This window comes from Talpa occidentalis, unplaced genomic scaffold, assembly GCF_014898055.3.
Source record: "Talpa occidentalis isolate TD23 unplaced genomic scaffold, MPIMG_talOcc4v2.1 talOcc4.15, whole genome shotgun sequence".
NCBI classification, from domain to species: Eukaryota; Metazoa; Chordata; class Mammalia; order Eulipotyphla; family Talpidae; genus Talpa; species Talpa occidentalis.
Window position 1 is genome coordinate 13,108,647 of NW_023601543.1, and position 27,111 is coordinate 13,135,757.

The 27,111-nt window shown below is 38.1% G+C and overlaps 1 protein-coding gene across 6 annotated transcripts in view; it reads left to right on the forward strand.

Moving 5' to 3' along the window:
- The window catches only part of MBNL3 (muscleblind like splicing regulator 3), a 100,424-nt gene that overhangs the window by 32,582 nt on the left and 40,731 nt on the right, over positions 1-27,111 (forward strand). For all 6 annotated transcript variants that reach the window (XM_054695554.1, XM_037511927.2, XM_037511925.2 and 3 more), the window contains exon 2: positions 12,529-13,403. In XM_054695554.1, the coding sequence (XP_054551529.1) occupies positions 13,227-13,403 (177 nt within the window). In that variant the 5' untranslated portion in view covers positions 12,529-13,226. The remainder of the gene's footprint in view (positions 1-12,528; positions 13,404-27,111) is intronic.

Genomic DNA, 27,111 nt, shown 5'->3' on the forward strand with positions numbered 1-27,111 from the left:
TTATATGTGATGAAATGTAATCATGTTAGCCATTCAGTACTTGATGATATAATGTTAACCTTTATCTCCACATCATTATAAGGTATACCCACATGGTTTTGAATTGATGGACACGTGGTAATTACAGCATAGAATTTCATCAACTTTAATGGACATTCCATTGACCTCAGTATAAATGTAAATGCTTTAACTCAATATTTAAGTCATTACTCCTACCACTCCTCCTGCCTTTTTGTCTGGCCATTTAAACTGAGTTGATTTTTCAAATGATCCTTAGTCATTGGTCTCTTCCTATCCGTGTATGTCAGGGCTTTAGACTTAGTGTGCAGACTTCCTTGCTGCTTTGACTTCAGCATTTTCTTTGGGTTTTATTTTCAAACCCTTGCTTTCTTTTCACATTCTTACTGAGATCTGTCCAAAAACTCTCATGTTATGATATCTTTTTTTTTTTTTTAATTTTGCCTTCTCTTCGGGACTTGCATTTGCATGCTTACAAGTTGGCAACAGGAAAAGGAGTTGTTGTGTTACAGCTTCATAGTTTTTTCATAATTTCTAAATCTTGGTTCAAGGTTTTCACTTTGATTTGGATAAGCGTTTTTGTTTTTTTTTTTCTATAGAGAATTTCTATTGTTGGGTAGGATTTACTATGCCCAAAGGCTTTTATGCTTCTCTTCTGCCAGCTGGATGCCAGATTTCTGGACCACATGTTCTCTTGAATGGGTGATTTTAAAATCAATGTGTCAAGTATTCTCTAACTTATTTGCCAGACTTTCATGAGAAGATATATTCAAAAAATTATAAGCAATTCAGGATTCTCTGGCTTCCATGGATATGCAGTAATGAGCTTTCATGCTATAATTACTAGAAGCTGGAAATTGTTTGATTCATGTCCATGACTCTGTTATTGAGCATCTGAGAACTTTAAATATTGAAAAATTCACTACTACTCTTTGGTAATAAGTCTAGAATTGAGATTTGTGACAGATTTTGGTTTCAACTTAAATGTTAACATTGTTCCTTGATATTATCTACCTCATAGGTATTGGGGTGATTAAATGAGGTAATGGATATGAAATGTCTAACAGCATCTGGCACAGAATAAGAGTTCCATTAAATGTTAACTAGTATTAGTATCTAAGAATATCAGTTATTTACTACCAAGATCAGTTTTAGAATACATCAAAAAATGGGCTCAACAAAGCACATTTACCCTCATTGTGTTTTAGTGGTATTTTCTGAGTAAAATCCCCATTACTCCCTTGATGAAAACAGATATAGGACCTCCCTGGTGGTGCAAGGGGTTAAGATGCAACCTGTGAAGCTATCTGCAGCCTCTGCAGCAAGTTTGATCCCCGGCCAGGGAGCTACCCACATGGTGCAGCAGACCTCTCCTGACTCGCCTGCTGCTCCCCTTAGCAATGTATTTCAGTCAGTCTGCCTGTTCTGTTCCCCACTCTATCTCTGGTGAATCCTCTCACCCCCCGCACCTCTGGCCTGCACCCCAGTTCTTGCATGCATAAATAAATAAATCTTAAAAAATAAATAAAATAAAACCTGTTGTCATTAAAATAAAAAAATAAAACTGATATAGACAATTTTTATGGGATAGTTTGTATCTGTGTTTATCCTGATGAGAGGAGAGCAGGAGACATGGGCTTTTAGAGATAAAAACTGGGAAAGAGAAGCCAAAAGCAAACATTTGGTTAACAGGAGAAATATGGCCAGATCATTTCAGTTTTGCCTAACAACAGACTGGCCAAGAGGATCAGATGGCTATAAGCAAGTAAGCTGAGTTAGATTCTAAAAGGCTTTAGAAAGTAGAAAAGATCAGGTAAAGAATGGTAAAAAAAAAAAAAATAAAGTTAAAAAAGGCAAAGTCCAAGAGTACAAAGTTTCCACAACCTACAGGAGAGAGGTAGTTGGGACAAAATCATGTGTGCCAAGAAGCTGGTAGTCTCGAACATTAAAAGAGGGCTGCATTGAAATTAGTGGAGGACACAGAACCACAACGGTCAATAAATATTCATAATCTCAGAGATAAGGGACTGCCTTTCCCAAGGGACCCAAAGAATATCCTTTTGGGTCAAGTAGTATAAAATGCCCCTGTACAGGAGTTTAGCTGCAGCATGGATACGCTTTGTCAATTAAAGAAATTAAATCAGGCAGGATAATTGGGCAAAACTTTTGAGAACCTGTATACCCGTCGTGATCACATATTGCCAACATAACAGGTATGATGCAATCTGATCATGAGCTCTTCCTGTGTATGGAAACAGTTCCAGGCACGTTAAGTAGATGAACCTTTCTGGGTCTCCCTTCAAAATCAAAGTAATCAATAATTTTGTTTGATAATTTTGTTGTGAACTCATTATAGTGATTTGGGGTAATTTTATATTTTATGTGAACTTGATATTCCACACCCTCATTTGTAGAATCTGCAATCTGGATTCAAATTACACACCATACAGAAATAGGCACATAAGTTATTTCTTCATTTATTGAGGCAAGGCAGACTTGAAATTGATAGAGTTCACAGAATAGTTCTTAATGAAGGTGAGTATTACATTTCAGGGTTAAGGTGTTGCTTTCCATTCTCAACCTTCTTTCCAGCTCCCCTCTAATTTGGGCCTTTTGTAAGCTTTTCTTTGAGACTTGTTGAAATTGACCTTGAGAGCTAGAAGAGAATTATTCTATCTGGACTAGGAAGATGACTTTATAATGACTTCTTTAGTGTTAGCAAGGGCATTGCCTAGTTGTTCAAAATTCAATTAAAAGATGTTAAAAAGCCAACCTATTTTACATTTCCTCAAAATTTTTCTTTAAAGAAAAGCCCATAATTTCTAATCAAGCATAAATCATTCTAAACTATCAAGAGAAAAATGCAGCTCTTATTTTAGAGGTCTTGAAGGAAGGGTGCTCTCAGACCTGTGGGAAGATTGGGAAATGTAGAACTTAAGATTCTGTTCTGTCTGTGCTCCCAGGTCTTCATTCTTAACTCTACCAAAGCAGTCTCCTATCCAGTTCACTTAGGTAGTAAGTTTACCGACAGGTATGACTGTCGTAGTTGTGATATGAATGTGCAGTAATGCCTCCAGTACAAGTATCTACTGTCAAAGACGGTAGAACTCTTGTATACACTTGCCTGGAAAGTTAATTTGCCCAGAAAACTCCCTTCAAGTCTAATAGAAGTTTTAGCATCCATGTATTAGACTATCGGGCCCTTGAAATTGGTGTACATCCAGGCTGCCCCTACATTTTCAGCCACAAAGCTTTTCTTTCTATTATTTCACCAGCTTTACAAGTGCTCTTAGTAAGAAATTTATGGACTGTAATGCTAGTTATGAATTCAGGTGAGGACACTTCCCACTGGACTAGTAGATTATGATGAGCCCCTTTACACAGTTAAATTTCTCACAAACACATTTCTCACAAACCCATTTTCTTATGTGAATGACAAGTTTGACCAGAGAGCTATTTAGGCTGTTTTTAAGTATTTAAAGGATAAACATTTGTGACACCTTTTGATTATTTTGAAATTTGTGTGTATGTGTGTTGGTAAACAGTGACTGTTCAATCAAATCAATTATCAGTGAGTAAATTGGCCTCCAAAATTCAGTTGAGGGCCTCCCTGGTGGCACAAGGGATTAAGCACCGCACTATAAAGCAATCCACAGCTTCTGCAGCAAGTTTGATCCCCGGCCAGGGAGCAATCCACATGGCGCAGCAGACCTCTCCTGTCTCGCCCGCTGCTCCCCTCAGCAGTGGATTTCATTCAGTCTGCCTGTTCTGTTCCCCACTCTGTCTCTGGTGAGCCCTCTCACCCCCCACACCTCTCACCTGTACCCCAGCTTTTGCATGCATAAATAAATAAATCTTTTTAAAAAATCAGTTCAATTCAATCCGTATGCACTTTGGGAAGAGCATGAACACGTTCAAACTACTGACATACTGGTTAAAGCCCTTAAGCAGGAATGTAGAGGATGCCATTATAGTGAAAACATCACTGTCTAAATTAAATTTCTGGCATGAGCTTGTTCTCCAACAAAATAACTGGAAAAGTTCTTGTTGACATTCCAACTACATATCTTAAAGGAATTTCCATTATAGAGATTAAGATTGAAAAACATCTCAGTCAATTCAGAAAATAAAAGAATACGGTTATATATCCTTAATGACTGAGGTCATTAATAAATGGGTAGCTTAGCAAAAAGGTAGACCAGAAATTGACTTTTTCATTCTGTTTCTCTATCTATTCTTTTTGCTGGCCTGACTTGAATCACTGCCTGTGCTGGCCTCATAGACTCTATGAGGTAGAGAGGAACAGTATGACCCTCATCCAATTTCCTTGCATCTTTTGTTCTTCAAGAATATGTTGGTCTCATAAACTTTACTCTGATTGTGTATTGTGGGCTCCTTAAAGAAAACAATTTTTCAAGGGCAGATCTCTGTTAACGTATTACATTAAGATAGCTAAATTTCTGCTGTCCTTACAATCCTTGAGAGAGGCTCCAATTTCTATAACAAGTATATAGTCCCAGAGTCACTGTCAAGGCCCTTAGAGCTACCATATGTTATTTCTCTTCCTCAGAATAAACATAATTCATTAGGGCCCAGCTATATTTTCTCCTCTTTGAAAACTCTCTTAACTGCACTAGGCCAAAGTGACATTATCTTTTCTGGATTCTCATCTCATTTTTGGTCAGTATTGCTGAATTTTTCTCTTAATTTTCTACATTGTTACTTTTTATCATAGTATGTTTTCTTCCTACTCCAGCTCAAGGGATTTCTTACATGCAGATTTCCCATAAACATATCACACAACGCTTTACTGTGTTCATGTACAATAAATATTTACTAATTGATACTTTACCAAATGAATATTTTAAAGCTCTCCTTTGCTAGAATTTTAGGGAATGCTAGCAAATATTTCTTAATTGAATAAAATGAATGATAATATGTTTCTTTGTTTATTCCACACTCGACCCTCATCTGTGACCAACCAGTTCAATGTTTGACTCTCAGGACAGGGATTTTATCTTATGCACCCCTGTATCTCCAGTACCTAAATCAGTGAATACATCATATTAGATGCCCATTAAATATTTGTTCCATCAATCTTTAGCAAAATGAGCCAGCATATATAAAATGAAATCCATCTTGTGACTCATTTTGTGTATCACTCATCTTATATTCTTGACCATCATGGGACTTGAATTGCCAAATATGTTAAGCTTCTCTTTAAGTTTAAATCCAGGCTTTGGTAAATGAAGATCTTTTAATGGCACTGGGACATCTGCTCCACCCACATAACCACTCAGTTAACCGCTGATGTTTAATAATTGTGTTTACAATCCAGGTTTTAAGTAGTTTTATATGAAATTGGATTTGTTTAAAAAATTATGGTATTTATTAGCAAGTTCTCATAGTTTCATGTTCCTTAAAAATAGAAGGGACTTTTAGAAAATGATAAACTCCTTGGCAAAACCAGTTGCATGTGTTACTGAAGGGGAACCGCTTAGCAAATAAATCTTTCCAGCTCCCTGCTAAAGGGTCTTAGGCCTGGTGCAGTTAATTATCCAGTGCAATTGTAATGAACAAGTTTGCTCACTTAACAAATCTTTCTTTAGCAGACTAACGAAGTTACAAGGTCAGGCAGCCGGCCAAGTTGGTCTCTCTTCTCAAGGCCATCCCCAGATGTCTGTGTTTTTTTGCTTTTTCCCAGCCCCTTGTTTAGGAACTTTGCAACAAGTGATGTTATCAATGTAAGGATAGTTATGTATAAAAGAAATTATTTGTCTTTAAACAGGTGCTCAGACCTTACGGGGCTATCCAGGTCTGGGACCTCATGCATGAGTAGTAAAGCTTTTCCTGACCTCACCATTCCTGAAGTACCACTTGTGTACCACTTGTTCTTCCTCTGCCTGGGTAAAAAGTAGAATTTATTTCTACAACATTACTAAAGCTATGCTTGAAAGACACATTGTGGCACCTCTTTTTTTCCTTCCCATGATCATATGTATGAACTGAGGTGGGTCTTCTAATAGCTTTGTGAAATGGAACAAGTTGACTTGCCTGCTTTTTGTAAGGGGAATGTTAAATTTGCTATACTGGCAATATTGTGGGAAAAAATGCAGTGAAGCTTTAAAAAATAGCTTAGTTATTTTTTAATAAGCCACCACCACCCTGGTGGCTTAGGATTTAACTTTCAGGGCTATTACTGCTGGGCCAGAGTTTGATCCCCGGCCAGGGACCTGACCCACTTATGGTGTGGCAGACCTCTCCTGTCTCGCCCGCTGCTCCCCTCAGCAGTGTATTTCATCAGTCTGCCTGTTCTGCTCCCCACTCTGTCTCTGGTGAATCCTCTCACCCCTCACACCTCTGGCCTGTACCCCAGTTCGATGCAAATAATAATAATAATAATAATAATAATAATAATAATAATAATAAAATAGTGAAGAAGTTCTGCATATTGGCAAAATATTATTTTTACAACCATTTTTATGGACAGAAAAGTCATTTTTCCAGAGGGTGGGCATGAAATCATGGCTTCCATTTGCAATGCTCAGCGTCTCTCAGGTGCCTGAAAAAAACGTCTCTTGGTGGACCACTCACCAAAACACATGTGAAAATACAATTTTAAGTAAATTTAAAAACTTGAAAGCTTTTAAGCCTTGTCGTCCTGCCAGTTCAAGCTGCATGTGGCAGGTGTGTCATATATTCGTAGAGCCAAAATAAATGACCACGAGAAATGCAGAGGTCATAGAAATGTAAGGAAAGCATAAAATGGAAGAAAGAAAACATTGTTTTCATTGTTTATTCAGGAGGTTGATAAATGCATTTAAAGAAATGCCTCTTCAGATACTGCATCAGGTGCCAAATAGTATCTTTCTGATCTCGTGGACCAGGCATTGGCAGTACTTCTCTGGTGTGTGCTGGCTTATGGTGGGAAAGCAAAAGAAAGCAAGAGACCAGGAAAATGGAGGAAAAGTGGAGCAAAAGTATCTGCTGCCACTGTCTTGCAAACAACTCTGGAACAAGTTACTATTTCAATTGAATCAGTGGAAAATATTTCTTGCTTTTGTTTTACTGTGATGATAACTTCCATGAGAAACTTCCATGATAACTTCATGTATCCCTATATATAATCTACTTTTTTAAAAATATGCACTTAATAATGAATCTAGTATGTTTGTGATTTTAAAGTAAAATGGTTTGATTTTCCTTGTGGTATGTCTTATCTAGAATTCTTATAGATAAGCACCAATTAAAAGTCAAACCAATTCTTATTTCCAAAGAAAAATACTTAGGGAATGTTTCATTCTATGGTTCAAAGTGAAATCTCCTCCGCCCCCATCCCCAGTTCAGTTTCATCATACTGGATGTTGGGCAAAAACATTCCAAAGATTAACCTGCAATCCAAAAATATTGACATCAATCATTTGTGTATCACATATTTTTAGTCTAAACCAGGATAAGGTCTTCCTGCTATCAAAGGAGCAGGAATAGAACATTCTTTTTGAAAGCCGAATGTTCTATATGTCAAGAATTCCAGATATTAAAATGCATGTATCCCCATCTATAAATTGGGAACAATACTACCCATTCCAAGAGGAATCCAAAAAGTGTTAAGACATGGTGTCATTCCGAGGTATTCTTCGCAGTGACTGATACGTATGCAATAGCATTTGACTTTTTGTTTGAGTGTTCCTAAGTCATAGTGCTTGATGTGTCCACTCGTGGCAAGTTAGAGGCCTCTGTTGAAGTCAGAATATTTACTGTCTGCTTTCAGCCCTTCATGGACCCTCAAAAGCATTTCACTTCTCTCTTCTTTAGGAAGTTTCACTAAGCAGGGACCTTAGCAGTCTTGATCAGCATCTAGAAGAGTACCTGGTACTGAGTAGACACTGGGTATATGTTGGTCCAACACAATTCAGGGATATTCTGAAGAGGGGGATACAACAGACTGGAACAAAATTTTGAGAAGGAATCTTAAGCATTACACAAACAATGCCTGGCTTTCCTTGTTCAACTTTCCAAAGAGAGATGAGAGAACAAAAGGGTCTCTACTCTATTTCTCTTCCATAATCTAAGCATGGGAATTAGAGACAGAGGATCTTGCCTCAAGTTGTGGCTCTACCACTTAAGACTTTACAAGTTCAAAGACGTAATTTAACCACGATGAGCTTCATTTCCTTCAATGGTATTTTTGGGTTATTCATGCTTTTGAGTATTTTTAGCACTCCAAAGATCAATGAAATAAAAGCACATGTGAACCGCAAGAACAAATGTGCTAGGAAATGGTAGTTTTCATGTCCTACATTAGAAGACTATAAATCATAAAAAAATTACATTGATATTACTCAAGTCTGAGGATGCAAAATGTAAAGCTGTATTGTCACCAAAACAAAGCTGATCTTAAACATACAGGGATGAGTGTACCCCTCTCTATTTTTATGCACAGTCAGATGAGCAGAGCTCTGCGTGAGAACTGCTCTCCATCCTCTGCCCGGCCCCTTTTAAGTTGTTGTACCTAGCTTCTCCTGAGCCAGCCCCCGAAATAGTTCCAGTCTGAAGGAGGACATGTGCTGGCTAGAACTGTCTTTGAGGAATTGGCCAGGGTCCCATCAGAGGTTATGGGCCAATTTTAAAAAGGGAAATTTCTTCTCCCACTCTTGATTTAACGCATGGCTAGCGTCCAATTAATGCTTGCATTTTTCGTTGTGAAAGTTCAAAATTCAGATCTATTATTTTGGTCTGTTTTTATACTTGATGGAGCGCTGTAGAACAATCTTTCTACATACCCTCATTGTTTCTGTTCTGAGAAAATCATGTAAATATATCTATGCTAATTTTCTCTCAGATATGCTCAGGCAGCCTACACAATTTAGTTGTAGGATTAAATTTGAATATATCTTTAAATTTAACTTGCAGAACATACTCTTTGATAGTACTTTCCATAATACACAAAGTTGGTTACAGTATGGAAACGAATTTACTCATGAAATTCAACTTAGTGGTGCTGATCAAAAGAATTTGTGCCTACGGAGAATCTAAGAGAAAGATCAGCTAGGGTTAGTCAATTCCATCAATCTTTTGGATTTTTTAAAAAAACATGTCTCTTTTAAAATAGGTAACAACTTTATTGACATATAATTCACATACTAACCAATTCATACGGCTAAAGTGTATAATTTAGGGAGTGGGTTTCAGTATAATCAAAAATATACAACTATCATCACTATCTAATACCGGAATATTTTTCTCATCCCCAGAAGAGACCCTGGACCCATTAAGCAGTTATTCCACCTTCTCCCCTCCCCCAGGCCCTCAAAAGCACTCATTTAATTGCTGACTTTATAGGTTTGCCGACTCTATGTTTTATGTAAATGGAATCATACAACATATGGCCTTTTGCAACCGGCTTCTTCCACTCAGCATGGTCTTTTGGGGTTTGTTTTGTGGCAGGTGGATCAGTGCTTCGTTTCTTTCTTTTTAATTGAACTTTTTATTTTCTTACATTGTTGTTCATTTTGGTACACTATTTGAGTCCTCCCCTCTGTTGTAGGCCCCATAAATCTCCCACCACCGCATCACCCGTGAACCATCACCCTAGTCCCTTGTGCTCTGCCCTCCTGTTTTGACCCCTGTCCCTCCCCCTCCTCTGCTGTACGCTCAGATCAAAACTTGCAGTACTTCATTCCTTTAAGAGGTGGACTAAATTCCATTGGGTGGCTGTCTGGATTTGTGAGTCTACCTGAGTGCTGATGGGCACGTCAGTTGTTTCACCTCTCATCTGACATGAAGAGTGCTGCCATGACTATGAATGGACACCTATCTCCTGGAGACCTGCTCTCAGCTCTTTGGGGTATATACCTGGACCTAGAAGTGCTAGGTCATGTGGCAACTGCTTAACATTTTGAGGAACTGTCAAACTGTTTCCACAGCTTCTGCCCTATTTTACATGCCCGCCAACACCGTAGGACAGTTGCTATCTCTTCAATTGTTCTATTTTGTTAACAACCATCATAGCACTCTGGTTTTGATTTGTGTTTCCCCCACCAGGCTTTTTTTGTATTTTAGTTTTTTATTGAAATGCCATTATCTTATTTCCTGGTTAGTGTTTAGACAGCATAGGATCCTCCCGCCCACGGTATAGTCACCAGAGCCCTCCACCACCGGATCACCCAAAGCCCGCCACCACCGGACCACCCATAGTCCTCCCCCACCGGATCACCCATAGTCCTCCACCAAAGTCCATTGGGCTCTTTCCCCCTCCTGTCCTTACCTCTTTCTTCCCCCCCGCCCCAGATCTATGGTCAGCCTTCCAGGGTTGGTTTAAATGCTTGTCTTTGACCCTTTGTTTGTTTTCTCCATGTTCCACATATAGGTGACACCATCCCATATTCATCTTTCACCTTCTGGCTTAATTCACTTAGCAAAATCCCTCCCAGCTCCACTCATGTTGCCTCAGCTGGCATGAGTTTATTTTTTTGATTGCTGAGTAGTATTCCATTGTGCATACATACCAGTCTTCTTGAGTCACTCATCTGTTTGGGGGACTTAGGTTGTCTCCATTATCTTGGCTATTGTAAATACTACTGCAGTGAGCAGAGTGCAGGTTGCCTTTCAAATTAGTGTTTTGTGTGCTTTGGGTAGATACCTAGGAGTGGAATTGCTGGGTTGTATGGCAGATCCATTTTTAGTCTTTTCAGAAACCCCCACACAGCTCCCACAGGGGCTGCGCCAGTCTGCATAGTCACCAGCAGTACACTCTCTCCACGCCCTCACCAGTACCTGTTGTTTCTTGTCTTTTTGATATGGGCCATTCTCACAAGTGTGAGGATGCAGCTCATTGTGGTTTTGATTTGCATTTCCCTAATGATAAGGGGTGATAAACTTTTTTTTTTCATGTACCACATCAGACTATTTATTTAACAAAATAAATAATATTTTAGAGGTCATTTGCTTGACAACCTTAACCTCTAGGATATGATTCTTCATGGAACACATTACAAATGCATCCCCTAGGCTATAAAAGCAGCCATAGAGCTTCTGCACCAAAACCCTGCAGTTTGCTACTCAGAGTCCTCATTCAGTGAGACACTGACCCTTATTCCACATTCATGGTTAGCTGTTATGTTTTCCAGAAGGGAGCTGAAAAAGCCACCCTTCTTGTGGATGCACACATATTGCGGCAGGCAGAGAAGTGACAGTAAAAGCGGCCATTAGCTATCTGCCACCGAAGGAAGAGAACTACAACTATAGCACTTGCTGGGATATTTATGACCCGAAGTCTCCCAATTATGTTCAGTATTTTTTAAGACCGCAAAGCGACATATAAAACATTTTAGAAACATTTCCATGAGGACTGTCTCAGAGAAACACGTTTTACTCTTGAATAGATGAACTCTTGTGATTCTTCTAGATGCCTAATTCCCCAATAGTATTAGAAATAATAGGTGACTTCCAGTTTCCTCTTGGATGTGGAACAGACCAACAGAAAATTTGGCTTTTGTAAAGTTATTGAGGATGCTGTTTAAAAAAAAATGAAATGTTTTCAGGAACTTTAATTCTTTGATGAAGTTAACAATTGGTTGATAAGTCTCATATGCACAGCTTACTTTTGCTTTAGAAAAAAATACCTGTTCTTTCAGCACATGTTTATGGCATAATACCAGTAAATTAACCTTTCAATTATCTTCTCAGCTAAGTTGCTAGAAATTGTTGGTTGACACTGATTTAAACTGCAGACCTGGAATCTGCACCTTGTTTAGTGTGTGACTGAGCTGTACTTTCTGCCTCACTTACTTGTATTTGCTCAAACCTCCTTCTGAGTCATTCCAATATCCCTTCATAGAGACTAATAACAGAGCATACATTGAAAAAAAACTGCATCTTTTCAAAGGATTTTTTTTAATCCGAAACACTTTTTATATTTCCATCCTCCACTGTACCTCATGTGCAGAGTCTCCAGATAATTAGTGTCCTGACTATTTTATGCGATTATCAGCAATTACCTTTCAAATACATACGCAGAGTTACCTCTCAGAGCAACTTAGTTTTCTTAGTAATTCCTGTTGGCTAGATTTTGAGAGCAGATAATCAAGCCTTCAATCAGACCCCAGTAAAGCCATTTAAAAGATGGTTCTTTGGGAACCTCTAAAAACTGGAGATGCTGGTGGATCATGGCTGCATAAAAGGCTGTCACATCAGACTCCAGCATTTTCACAGCAGTGGACCCCAAAATGGATTTCTGTCCCCAAAAGATCAAAATGATAATTATTTTTGAAAATTGGATTGTTACCCAGTCTTCTACTGCAATAGTAACTCTAAGTGGTTGCTTCCTTTTACTACGTACACTTCTGCCCTGAGAAATGCCCTTCTTCGTGGCAGTGACTGACTGTGTACGGTGCTGTCAGTATCGAGATGCTTCCCGTTTTCAATAGGAGATGGTTGCTTCTTTTCCAGAGTTAGTTGAAAGTGGAAGCATTGTATAATTTTAGCTAATTTTATTTTTTTTTCTTGCAGGTTTCTGAAAAGTGCCTTTTCTGAAAACTCTGCTGCTTGGATTCCACTCTAGAGCTGTCTCTTTATAAGCCCCCCCTTTTCCCCCCAACCTTGACCCTGGTGTGCTTGTAGTTCACTTTTAGCAACTTGTCCATTCTTTTTTTTCTTTGATTCTCAGTTTTCAAAGTCATTTTCCCTCCTGATTTTTCAGCAAAAAAATAAAAAAAAATTCAGATATAACATCCTTACCAATCTTAACCTTTAAACGTGAGACATAGGGAGAAAAACCTTTCTCCTCTTGATCTGAGACCATTGCACAAATTGAAGGGCAGCCAGCGGCATATGCTTTTTGCAAGAATAATTGAAAACATCAACTGGAGAGCCCAGAATCCTTTTGAAAGTCTGCCAGTTATTTGAAGTAATTTCAGCAGCGGAACAAAATAAAACACTCAATATCTTAACCTTTACAGTTGCCTTCTTAGGACTTGGTCTCTAATTTGATTTTTAGTCGTTCTGATATAATTTTTATTTTTTGATTGGCTTCTTGTTTGACTAGACGGAATTTAACTTTAATGAAAACCTAAGTGCTAACAAAGAAACATTTCACCAAGGCAACCTATTATCTCTTCACATTTAGCTTGAATTCAGTTTTAATCTTTTAAAAACAGCAGTAATATTGTCCTAAAGAGGGTGCACTTGATTTTCATTTTACTTTCAATATGACGGCTGTCAATGTTACCCTGGTTCGTGATACCAAGTGGCTGACGTTAGAAGTCTGTAGAGAATATCAGAGAGGAACGTGCTCTCGAGCAGATGCAGATTGCAAGTTTGCCCATCCGCCAAGAGTGTGCCATGTGGAAAATGGTCGTGTGGTGGCTTGTTTTGATTCTTTAAAGGTGAGTCTCCTCTAAATGCATATAATATTGAATTTAAACTTGTTGATTTCTATGTTTTTGAAAAATGTGGTGTGCTTTGAAATGAGCAAAGTTAATAATAGTATGAAAGTGGTGAGTTTTGTTTGCCTTTGAAAACAGGATATAGACTGCACATTTGTAGGACTAAGCCAGACTAAAGTTCACTCTATCGAAACCTACTGATCAAGATAGATAAATCTAAAGGAAGAAATTCAAGGAATTTTGTAGGCGTGAGAGATTACAGCCTTTTTTGGACTTCTTTGTATGTGACTTAGATTTTGATTATGGTGATCATAATTAATCCTCTTACAACCTAGAACTCGTTACTGAATTATAGCTTCTTATTTATGTTATTGAAATACACTTGGCAGGGACCAGTCATCTTTCAGAGGATAAATACATTCAGACTGACAGTATAAGGTGAAAATCGCACCACCCAGGAGGAAAATAATAGCATTTTGAAGTTTCTTAGCTGGAATCTATTTTGTTTTTTTGTTTGTTTGTTTTTTGTTGATGCTCTACGTTTTTGTTTTTTTTTTTAACTTTAACTTAAATAGACTGCTACAAAACTAACGTTACTTAGTTTTCTATCTGAGCAGATGATTGACCAATTTGGGATTTTTGAATACGTTCTATAAATTCTATTGCAAAGGCCATTAATATATTACAAGGCTATAAACAAAATATGAGGGCAGATTCTGCTTGTAGAATAGAACATACATGATTGGAGATTCAGAAAATCCCCAATTTTCATGTTTTGTTCATAGTTATACTTAAATTAAGGATAAAAATGTATAAATTAAAGCATAGAAGTAAAAAGTGATAATAGAGTCCTTTTTTAATTAATAAGATGTGCTGTGATGCATTGGAGTTCTTTTTAAAATATATCAAAATGAATTAAGCTGCATAAGGACTTTTTCAATTCCTTGCTACTGTTTTATCTCCATCATGACCAATTTTACTAAATAGCAACTCTGTTTATGGCTGTGCTAATAGAGATGTATTCCTTCATGTCATCATTTCTTCTGAAAACATTTTATTAAGTGATGAAAACATTTTATTAAGTGATACACTACTTATGTAGTTACTTTTACTTATGTCATAGTTAATATTTTTTGTTGCATACCATTCCAGTTCAAGAATGGAAACTTGCAATCATAAAGATAAAGGTAATTTCTACCACTGAAAATGACTGAATTGCTCTTACTGCAGCAGATGTTATGACTAAAGGGCTTATTCTGTTTTCTTCACTCAGTTTTCTCAAGTTTCACCTGCAATTATTTTGTATATTATTTACATCTACTGCTGTAGGACTTAGGCAATGACTTGAAGCAGAAAAGGTACTGGGCTAATTGGGAAAAATAAGATGCCTTTCACCTAGACCATATAGAGGGTCAGGCGTTGCACTAAGAATTTTACATATGTTGTTTCAGGAGGTTTTGGGGTACAGCCCAAACCCACTACTGTATATCTGACCTTCACAACTTAATCTGACAAAGCTTCTTCTCTAATGGATAGATAATCTTCTCTGCCTGACTTCCACAACTACTGTGGCAATCCCAATGACATAATATAAAGCAAAAAAAAAAAAAAAAACAAACAACAAACATGTATCCCTATGAAAGCACACTGCAATGTATGCAATATTAAAATGCAAATGCAATTATTTCAATTAAATTTAATAAAAATACACCGGTGGGGGGGAAAATGAATTAAATATTTTCTTATTATTAACTAAGATTTGTTTTAAGACTTCTTCAAAAACAGTTCTATTGTGTTAGACTTTATTATTTAAAACTACTCACTCATGTTCCAAATGAGCATGCCCAAATCCAGTTGTTATAAGCATAATATTATTTCTTGTAGCTAAGTATCACTGGTTTTGAGCTTTATTCTTTGCTATAGAGTTCTTTTCAGGCTTTGTAAATTCTATCTTTCTAGGCATCTAGTGTGTGAGCTTCCTAATCATTAATATACTTCACATCAGTTCTCCCATTTAAAGGCAAAAGAATGCAATAAAGGAAACATTTGAAGAAAAATAATATGGAAGGGTGATTATTAACAAAATGCATATTGTACTACCACTTCAAACCTTGGAAAATGTATAATTCAGAGAGTACATAGATAATGGCCAATGAATATTAATAAACCACTTAATTATTTAAATACACTGACTACTCACCGTACCTAGTGTTTTTAAAATAATTTTTGTATTATGTTACTATCTTGATGTCCAGTCACACAAGCTAAAGATGATTTGCATAATCCTTTCTCTCAATTTTTATTGAAAGCTGTAATATTTCAAGTGTGCAAGGCCTTTCAAAAAATTAATTTGTCACTTGGACAGCTCATTCATCGTAGTTCCATGTATACACCAAAGCTTTGTAGTTCTTTTCTTAATCCTTTTCCATGATATGCATGAAAGCTATATACTGGGTTGAAGGTAATTGACATATGTGGATTGTACTACTATCATATCTGTAATACACAAATAACACAACTTGATGGTTATTGCAGCATTTGCTACTCCCATTGATTTTGTATGATTTGAAACACCTTTGAAATGCATCTGTGTGCTGCTCCTTCTCCTGTAAGTGGTTAAATAACGGAAGCCATCATTTCATGAATTTTGGGCTGCTGCATTTGTTTTTATTTTTGTAAGGATTCCATTAACACTGGGTACTCTACCAGATGATGATGGTTCTTTGCCTTCATAATAGGTACAATGGATACAATATTCCATACTCACCTCAAACAAGGGAATGTTATGAAAATAAGGACAGGCTTGATGACTAATTCTGCATTGTGCTGAAGTGCTGTACCCATCACTTTATGAATGTTGAGTGTTCAGTGATGAAGGTGTACCATCATCAGCTAGAGATGTGGATGCTACAGCCCATAGATTGATTTCCACCTACGTAAGAGTCTCCTGTCATGTGGATATGCAGCTGTTTTTTACTCAATTGTTTAGTCTGTTTGGCACAGTTGATTTCAAATTCTCTCTCCAAAGTGCTGCTTAATCCATTCTGTGCCCATTTCTTAATATTATAGTTTACCGTTGATCTAGGTTGGTATTTTCAGTGAATGTCCCTTAGATTTAACAAAAGAGTAGTCATCAAAAATACCAACCTAGAATCTTTGTGACTGTTTCAGAAGCCAAGATTGTTATCTTCATATACTCTGCTTCAAAAAATGTCATGATGCCTCGAACCTTCCCCTCCATACCTGCAATAATGTGATGTCAGTCACCTTTTACCCAAGAAGGATATAAACACTGTCATTTTTCCATTATGACAGATCAACACCTGTCCCATCTGCCCACCCCACTCACCACTTTGGGTAGTTTTGTAGCAAAAATTTCCTGGCAAAGACCTTAGCTACAGACTTAGAGGACAGTCATATCAATCCACATCTTTTCCTAAAAGATGGAATTGGGTAAGGTAATAGAACCTTATACTCAATTTCACATATGATCACAAATGTGATAATATTTTGATATTTTAATGTTTTTAGAGGTGTGTGGATGTGAATTCATCCTCATGGGTCAAATAGTCCTGAGTTACCTGTCTGTCCCATACTAGTATTGTGAGTCCCAGCAGTTTTCAATAATTTAAACTGATTATTTTTTTCACTATATACCTCACCTTTATTTGCTGAGGGAAATCTTAGCAGGAGCCAAAGACTCCTAGCAACATAATCCCAAGGGTCACTGGATTATGTACCAATTAGAGCCATTTATGAGCTCTATCAGAGAAGCCTGCCTGCGCTCTAGAGATACATACGCAGCATCTGTCACCCTGAGACTCAAGGAAAATAACATTTTACTTAATTCTCTTCTCTGACACTAACTCTAACACTAACTGGTAAAGGAAGTATCCTTGACCAGTAAAAGTCAGTACTATGTTGGGGGATTGTGGGTGGTTGAGTGGCAGGTGCACTATGGTGGCAATGCCTGAGGGAGGTGGGATTCTGTACTTCAAAAGTACCAACAATAACATAAGCCAGCATGACATTGGTACAAATTAATAAACAAAAAACAACCTCTTTGGGAAAAAAATTGAATTACAATTCATACTCAAAGAAATACATATTGACAGCTCAACTTTACTTTTGAATAAACTTTTTTTTTATAGAAGAACTGGGGTACAGGCCAGAGGTGCAAGGGTAAGAGGATTCACCAGAAACAGAGTGGGGAGCAGAACAGGCGGATCTACTGAAATACACTGCTGAGGGGAGCAGTGGATGAGTCAGGAGAGGTCTGCTGCACTATATGTGGGTCAGCTCCCTGGCTCAGGGATCGAACTCAGGCTACAGCACTGGTAGCACTGACACTTAATCCCTAGGCCACCAGGAAGGCCCTTGAATAAACTTTTCATTTTGCAATCATTTTAGACCTACAGAAAAGTTGAAAAATAGTACCGGGAGCCCATGCATACCCTTCACCCAGTTTCCTGTGATATCAACTCCGTACATAATGAGTACATGCTTTCTTTTTGAGGTAATGGAAATGTTCTGGAATTACATAGGGGTAGTGACTGCACAACTCCATGAACATACTAAAAACCACTGATGTGTACATTTTAAAAGGGTGAACTGTATGTATATGAACTTTAAAAAATTACACATAAATGTGTGTGCTGAGGTTTCCCTGTCTTCTATTTTCCCCAGTTAGCCAGTTACTCTCCCAACCAATATATTTCATTTCCTCTTTCCTATCGGTGTTCTGTGTGTATATATGCAAATATGTACAGGTCTATTCTCCCTTTTTTAACACAACTAGTAGCATACTCTTCCTTGGCTTCTTTTGTAGTTGATATTCAAAGTAAAAGGATATAAAAAGATGTTCCATGCTGACATTAATCAAAAGAAAACTGGAGGTGCTAATATTTATGTCCAAGATAAACAGAATTACACAGATACTGGGCTCTAATTAGTAAATCTGTCTCACAGGCATATGTAGGTACTTTATTCACGTGCTGCTCTTGAAAAAATAAGTGAATAGAGAAGCGATAAAGGGAACCAGGTTTTTCACCATCAGAGAAAAGTTAAAAACAAGGAAAAGTGGAAAACTAGGATGAATCCTGTGATACAGGTTAGAGTGGAGACATCAGTATGATCTCATCTGTATTTTAGTATGTGTACAGATAGACCAGTACAGAAATGGACATAGATGTGTGTGTGTGTGTGTGTGTGTGTGTGTGTATGCATGCGCATGTGGGCGTGCATGGTTAGGAGTGTGCTTGCTTATATTTTCTGGTTGTGTTTTTGGAGGCCTGAAAGCAGCAGCATTCTAATAGTAGTGAGCTCTCCTAGCACCAAATCTTTTTTCTAAAAACATTCCAGGAAAAGGAACCAGCATTCTTTAAAGTAATGGCTGATCCTGCACTGACGCAAAGAAAGTACAGAAAAAAAAAATACAAAGGTGAACCTGTAAAGTCTTGTGGTGCCAGAAAGTAAGAAAGTGCTTGCAAAAGAATAGGGCGTGACAAGAGACCAGAGGAGCCAACGTGAGGGAGCCAAAATGTCAAGGACATGAAATGGAAGGAAAACTGAGAAACTGTCAGAGTGGAGGGGACACGGCAAATAAATGCAATGGGGGAGCCTGGATTGGATCTTAGCACAGGAAAAGGACATTGAGGGGAAAATGGTAAAAATCAAATGAGGTCTGTAGTTTAGTTCGTGGTGTTGTAGTAGAGTTAATTTCCTGGCTCTGATAATGGTGCTATGTATGGTATGCAAGTTGTTGACATCACAGGACTCTGAATAAAGGGTATGCAGGGACTCTCTATACTCTTTCTTGCTATTTTTCTGTAAGCCTAAAATTATTTCAAAGTAAAATATTTTAGAAATTTGGCATTTTTTAACCTTAACCAGGCATCTCCTCTCCTTTGATGCTCAAAAATGCAGTGGGGTATTATGTCTTTTCATTTATTTTTCTGGGAAAAAAAAAACCATTTTGGTTATGAAATGACTAAATTCTAAAATCCATGCAATGGTTGATCCTGGGATTGACCCCAACCAACTGCATAAATCATATCATTAAATAGTTAGGGACGACAGCGCTTCACAGACCTAGTGAATCAAGAACTGGGACTCTAGAAGGAAGATCATTCAGTTCGAATTCTTTCCATTTACAGTTGCAAACTGGAGAGTCAGTGAGGAAGAATCTCTTCCCCAAGGTCACCTAGAAAGTTTGCAAAAGAGCAGTGTTCTTCTAGTGGTGGTCTTTCCCCGCATACGAGGAATGGAGAAAAGACCACTGGAGCTATTGTTTTACTAAATCAAACTCTTCTGGCCCCTGGCATGATCAGTCTGTCCCACTTGACATTAGGGTGCACCGCCTGCCAAGTTTCCTTCACTTTTTGTGCTCCCAAAGTGGGCAACGGCCAACATTCCCTTCCCTAAAACCTCCCTCATTTTCTGTTTCAAGGTATACTATTTAGATTAAGACTTTAAGTTTCATATTGGGGCCTCCCTGGTGGTGCAAGGGGTTAAGCACCACACTATAAAGCAATCCACAGCCTCTGCAGCACGAGTTTGATTCCCAGCCAGCCAGGGAGAAACCCACATGGCACGGCAGACCTCTCTTGTCTCACCTGCTGCTCCCCTCAGTAGTGTGTTTCAGTCAGTCTGCCTGTTCTGTTCCCCACTCTGTCTCTGGTGGATCCTCTCACTCCCCACACATCTGGCCTGTACGTATATCTTCACTGCAGGAAACCCTTTCATGTCTGCCTATATTATATACTCGTTAGTACATTGCCCTGACCAGTTAGGAAAATATTGTCATGGGTTAGCTGTAAAGGTTGCAGTAGCAGTTCTTAGAATGGGTCAAATATTGTTTCACGAAATAACTCAAACGCTAACTCATCTCATTTAAGATGTTGTTTTATGGAAACATTGCTCACAATCATTTCTCCTTGCTGCCAAGATTGCAGTTGGCCACTTGGTGGGACAGGACTTGTGATATAACCAGGGGTGTAATCCTGAAACCCAGCTGCATGCTTCATTAAGATACTGGCCCTTTGCTGTAGGAGGTCTCCTTAGTGTAGGAGATCTGAAAAGCTGAAGTTTGAAAACCATCTCCTCTTTTGTTTAGAAGAAACTCTTACATGTTCTGAAACTATGTACCCCATCCTACTTTATCATTAAATAATCCTCTTCATGTAGTGTGGCTGTGAAGTTATTACAAATATTGTCTTTTTCTCTGCTTCAAGTTTCTGGGAAATGTGGATACAAGGTCCTCCCATGCATCTAGAAATAGCAATTAGTTCTTCTAAGAACATGGTCTTATTCATAGAGCGTCAGCTACTCACTGTTCTTCTTCCCCTTACAGATTGGCTTTCTTCTTGTAGTGTCCTTGAGGTGATTCTTTCTTCCTCTCTCTCTGTCTCCTGCTTGATGATTGACCTCTAGGGTTACATATTCCAGAGGAATCTTAGCCGTCTGCCATTTCTTTGTTATCTAAATAATCGTTCATTTTCTTCTGTATTTCCTCTACTATGTAATCAATCTTCAATTTCTTAGACCATGTTGTTGTTATTGTCTCATCTAGATTTGCAATCCTGCTCAGATTTTCAATGTTTTTATTTCTATGCCTTCAGTTCTCACCATAGTGTCACTTTGTAATGTAATTAGAAGTTTAACTGACGTTTTTTCCTGTCTTTCTTGATACTGTTTTCTGAAAAGTCAACAAATGATTCCATTTGTTCTTCAACCTTTTGTTTTCTAATTAATCATCTCTATTTGGACTTAACCATGTTGTCTCTAGAGTTAAATTGTTGTTCAATATTTTATTCATGATGAGTTTCTATAATGCTGTTTAGTGTTGTGTCTAATCCATTATTTAGTGAAGTACATTTGGCTTAAAGGATCCACCCATTTTTGCAGCTCTAACTTGGTCCTAGGCATTTAAACGTATGCTTTAAATTGACCTTTACTTCTGCGATCATGAAAACTGACGAAGTATTTTATTAAACTCACTCAATACCTTCAGTGGCAGATGAGATTCACATTCAGGTTCTTAGTGTTCTTATAATTTACCATGTACTTTTCAGAGCAGTTAAATCACATAAGCATCCAAGATCTTTCTGTGATGAGTTGTAGAGATGTTTTTATTTATGTGTCAGTTGTTTACATGACTATACAATTTGGGGAGTACAGCTGTGCATGTCCACATGTACACAAGCTTCCCTCACCCACCGCCAAACTACAGTGCTATTATTCTAGCCCCTTCCCTACCCACTGCTCCTCGTTCCCCTCGGTCCCCTCTAATAACCAGTGTATTTTTCACAGGATTTTTTCCTATCATAAATGGGCATAATTTTTTTCTGTTAAAGCTCAAGTTTTTTTTTTTTTTAATTTATTATTTATTTATTTATTTATTTATTTATTTATTTATTTATTTATGCAAGCACTGGGTACAGTCAGAAGCGCGGGAGGGTGAGAGAATTCACCAGAGCCAGAGCGGGGAGCAAAGCAGGCAGAAGGACTGAAGTACACTGCTGAGGGGAGCAGCGGGCGGCAGGAGAGGTCTGTGTGCCATGTGGGACCCTCCTCCAGTGGCTGGGGAGCAGCCGGGAATCGAACCGGCGCTGCAGAGGCTGCGGGCAGCTTCGCAACCCAGCGCTCAACCGCTGAGCCACCGGGGAAGCCCTAAAGCTCAAGTTTTTATTTACCCACTGGAAATCAGTAGAAATTAGCTTTTTGTTCCTACTCATGTCCCTGTGTTGCGGGTAGGCAGTGAAGCAGGTTCTACAATAAAGAGTCCCCATATGGTAGAAAATAGAGAGTCCACAATGATATTTAACTGTGTTAAATGTGATAAATTCCTTAAAGTATGACATGTCCTATGTGGACACCATGATTTGTTAACTAACTTTATAGGCGTAGTGTTCTTATCCTTGTCTTTAGCTCGCGGCAGTGCGAAGAGAAAACCCTTTTTCTCTAGGACATTAAACTCATCACCCATTTTCTTTTTGTGTCCAGGTACCTTGAGTAGTCAGCACTGTGGTGTCACAATACATTTTAAAGCATTGTTACAAATACTTTTTGGACACATTTTTCAACGTGGCATTGTTGTAAGACCACATTGTCTCAATGTGTAAAAGTTTTTGTCCTGTTTCTGAAAGATAGTAACTCTGAAGTAACACTTTGAATATATTAATATCTTCAAGAACTGTGAGTTTTTGTTTAAAACATTTGATAAATACCTAGCCCAGAAGTGGTTTTTCTGTCTATATTTATGCTTATCACTTGCTCCATTAGATTTTTTTTCCCAGCCTGTATAAAAACAATCTCCAGAATTTTATAATTTTCTGGTTGTTTTTACTTTTTCTGTTAGCCAGGAAAAACAATTCAATCTTAACTTCCAAGTAACTGAGAAACTTAAAAATCTGTCTGATTTTATTCTGCTTGTACCCCACTGGAGACAGGACTTATTTTTTCCAGCTTTATTTAGATATGATGGACATAGTGCTTGTGTAAGTTTAAAGTGCGCACCTCATTATTTATATATTGTGAAATGATTGCCACAGTAAGGAGAGTTAACACCTCTATCACCTTACATACGTACCTTTTCTAAACATCTACATTTTTTGCAACTTTTAAGAGTATAATACTGCATTGACTCTAGTCACCTTGCTGTACATCCCACCCCAGAATTTATTCATCTTCTCACTGGATATTTGTGTCCCTTCACCAGTATCTCCCCAATCCTCCCACCTCCCACTCTCTTGTCCCTGGTAACCGCCATTTTACTCTGTTTCTGTGCTTTCAGTGTTTTTTAGATTTCAAATATAAGGGAGATCATACAGTATTTTGTCTTTGTCTGACTTATTTTACTTAGCATAATGCCCTCCAGGTCCATTCATTTTGTTATAAAGGACAGGACTTCCTTCTTTCTCATGGCTAAATAATATTTCATTGTGTGTATTTTTCAAAGTAGCTTTAGAAGCAGTCTTTATAAATGTGTCTTTTTTGGGTAAACTGCAGATGTAACCATAGAAATATCTCAGATGTAACATGATATCTGCAAGTGTCTTAAACAAGGGAAATGATGTTTGTAATAGCAACTCTAACAAAGGCTCCTGTTAGAGTTGAACAAGTCATAAGGCTCCAACCTCTCTTCTTACACAAGAGTGGGCAGTAGATTCAGTTGGCAGGACTATTGGTTGTGGTTTACTACAAGGATTTTATAAATTTCAGGGATCACTTAATGCGGCAGACCTGTTAAATTCATTAAGAGTTCTATATTCATTGAATTCCCCAAGGAAGTGATTCATTCAACAAACATTTATTGAAACCATTACTTGTTAGGCACAGGGATCAGGACTATGCAGAATAGAAAGGCATGGAAGACATGGTCACTGCCTGGCTTATTAGAAGAAAGCTGCTTCTGGGATGAGCCATAAGCCAGGTATAGACTAGTGGCTCAGAGCCCAAGCATGCATGCGTGGCGTGCATGTCCCCCATGGTGGGGAAATGAGCTGTCATGGGAGAAGTACTCTCTGAGGTTTTCTTTTCAGGAGGGATATCCAGGCAGAGAGGGGCTAACCTGTGAGTAATGATAGAGGGAAAACCTTGATGTGTGTTTGGGGAGTTGAATGTTAATTCAGCCTAGCTGAAGTACAGAGCATGCATTGGCAAAGAAGTAGCCTTAAAAGTCAGTGAGGAGTTTGAATTTTATTTTGTAGCTCTAAAGAACTGACAATTTTAAAGTAGACAAATGACATCATCAGCCTATGCTAGATGAATCGATAGAGCAAGAGACTGGCAAGAAGGAGGACATTTTAGAAAGCTATGGAAGTATTGAAGGTACGAAGAAATAAGAATTTGATTTAGGTGGTGGCAGTGGGACTGAAAAACCAGTGATGGAGTTGAGATACTGCTGATGTCAATGTGTTGAATTAGAGGGGACTGATCATTTACCCCAGTCTGCTGCTGTTGTGATCATGGTCATATCAGATTTCATTGGATTTTAAGTGAAGGTCTGTCATACATTTTTGGGAGTTGCTCTTACATTAGATGCTGTCCTGTTACCAATGTATCTTTTGTGTCTAGCACATTAGGAGCATGGAAATTATTTGCTGCATGAAGTATGAGCTGGCTGAATCACTTTGAGAGAGGGAGGGTGCAAACATGGACTCATTTGCAAGGTGCCGGTCATCGCTCCCCTGCCTTTGACCTTCCACCCCCAGTTCAGATTTTACTTAAACCTGAATGAAAATTGTATACATCCCTATGCTAACTTTCCTCACTCAGCCACATCTTAACCTAGATTTGATGGCCTATAGATTGCTGATATTTGCAAGGTTAATTCTGTCCCTCAGCATTTTAGAAAGAAAGTCTTTTGGCCAAACATCTTTGGACACACTCCAAATGTTGCATTTTGAGTGATTTTACCTTCTATATTCCTTTTTTAAAATTGCTGAGTGGCCACATGTAAATTCTTTTTTAAAATAATTACTGTGATAATCTAGTAATATTCAAACATTATTTTTTGCCTTAAAATGTTTGAAATTGAATTTTACAGCAGATGGCTAGCTTGCAAATCACTGTATTCTAGGAGGTATGGTTAGTGCTAATAAGGTCATTCAGAGTCAAGCACAAAGTCATAATCTGCAGAGAGGGGTTTTGTGTGAAAGGTGGGTGCTTGTTCCAATAAAAATATATATTTAAAGTTTAATCAATAAGGAATGCACAGTGCTTTTTAAAAAGTCCAGAATTTGAGCATAGAAAGGCCAAAAAAAATCCTTCTAGAGACAGCTCACAAATTGACATTTTTAAATAAACTTAACTGGAGCCCTCAATAACTAGAACTTAGTCCTAGCAATATGCTTTTAAAAGTAATTCAAGATGACATTTTTAAAAAGGGTGTCTAGGCTTATGAGCTGTACCTGGACTGCAGGAAGCTCAGACTCTTATACCTTCTCCATCGTCATCTGTATTTCTGCATAGGGAAGTGCATTTTCAGGCAGACAGTCCTGAGACCTGGGGCACAGTCCTCAGTAAAGAAGAGAGGAGTGTGGTTTGGGCAATTGGCTCCACTTGCAAAATCAGGAAAGGTGCCTGAAACAGTGTAGAAAAGTATTTCAGCAAATAAGCAAACTTAAGATGATTTGAAATATTTCAAAGCATTCAGCTGATGTCTAACATTTTGAAATAATAGTCATAATTGTGACTTGCATGCATTAGTAGGCAACTGGCAGCTAAAACAAAACCAAGACTATTTCTCACTTTCCCCAGATTCTCAAGGTCTCATTCTGGTGGCACAAGGCATTTTCTCCATCATTGAAGGATTAATTATAGAACCGACTGAATCATGTTTCACTTGCTTCTCCCCCAAGTTGTCCTGTTCTACCACTAGAGAAACACATAAGGAACAATGACATTGCTTCTGAGCAGAGATTGTAGAGGGCAAAAAAGAAAAGAATTTAGGAGACATCTATTGATAAAGTCTTTGCATTCTGAAATACGCCAGCTTCAGTAATAATGTATGTAAAAAACCAGAATGAAGGTGTAATGAATAAAATAACATATTAATGAAAGGGGGGTGTTAGAGAAATTAAGACTCCCCCTGAGCAAGAATTATTTGTGCCATTTTGTCACATCTTTTCCATTATAAAGTCCTCTGCTTTCCTTGAAGCAAAAGTGAAGAGTTGTGATGAATGATGGTGCAGAGAAATGGCTTCCCCAACAAATTTGTTCCTCCTTCTTTACACACCACCAAACGTGCACCGCTAATCACCTTTGACTTCTACCCATTGTATCCTCACACCTCTGCAGTTGTAGGAGAGAGAAGTGTGTAAACTCCTCTTTGTGGGCAGGTTCCATGTCCTATTCTTTGCGCCTTCCATAATACCCAAGTCTTGACAAGACAGGTGCTTATTAACCCATATACTTTCTTTTATCAAGGCAGAGCAAACCAAACAATTCAATCAATATACATTCTTATTTGGTCACCAGAAAGCTCAGGGCGTCATTGAGTGTGCAGCCGAAACTATTAACCTAGTCTAAATTGTTGAAGCTTTTGATATAATTATTCCCATCATTCCACCTTCCCCATTACGTCACTCTTGCTCTTTAGGCTTATGACAATGATCTTGTTGGAAATGTGTCTTTTTTGTAGGTTATTTCGAAGCCTTTTGTGGAAGATGTAATTGTGTAACTAGTGAATATCTTATTTGCAGCCTATTAAGCTATCTGAGTGTTTTCTATTTAGACTCGTTAAGGTTTTCCAGGCATTCCAGTATCGCCAACTGGGATTCTCCGTCTAAAATAGGATTCCGGTGATACCCAGAAGTAAACTAAGTGCTGCTGAGACTACTCTTAGTCCAGAAAGGCCAGAGTCACACGTACTTGAAGGGATGTTTGTTTTTCTTTAGGGTGAAAAGAGAACACGTTATATGAAATATACTGTGTCTTACTGCATCATTGCAGGATACAGCTGACGGACTTTGTATTGGGTACTTGCTTTGAGGCTTGGGACTCTGTCAGTACTTCAGTCTTCGATTATCCGTGCTGATATGCTGTGGTGGGCAATGGGTTGTTTGCTCATTTTATGTGAAAAGTATTTCCCCACTTTTAGCTTGTTTTCTCCCACATATATTTTTGGGGTGACACAAGGGTAATGCAGCTGCTTTTAAGTGAATGTAGTTTCTACCAGTGAGTAAAGGTTTTCAATTATTGGACA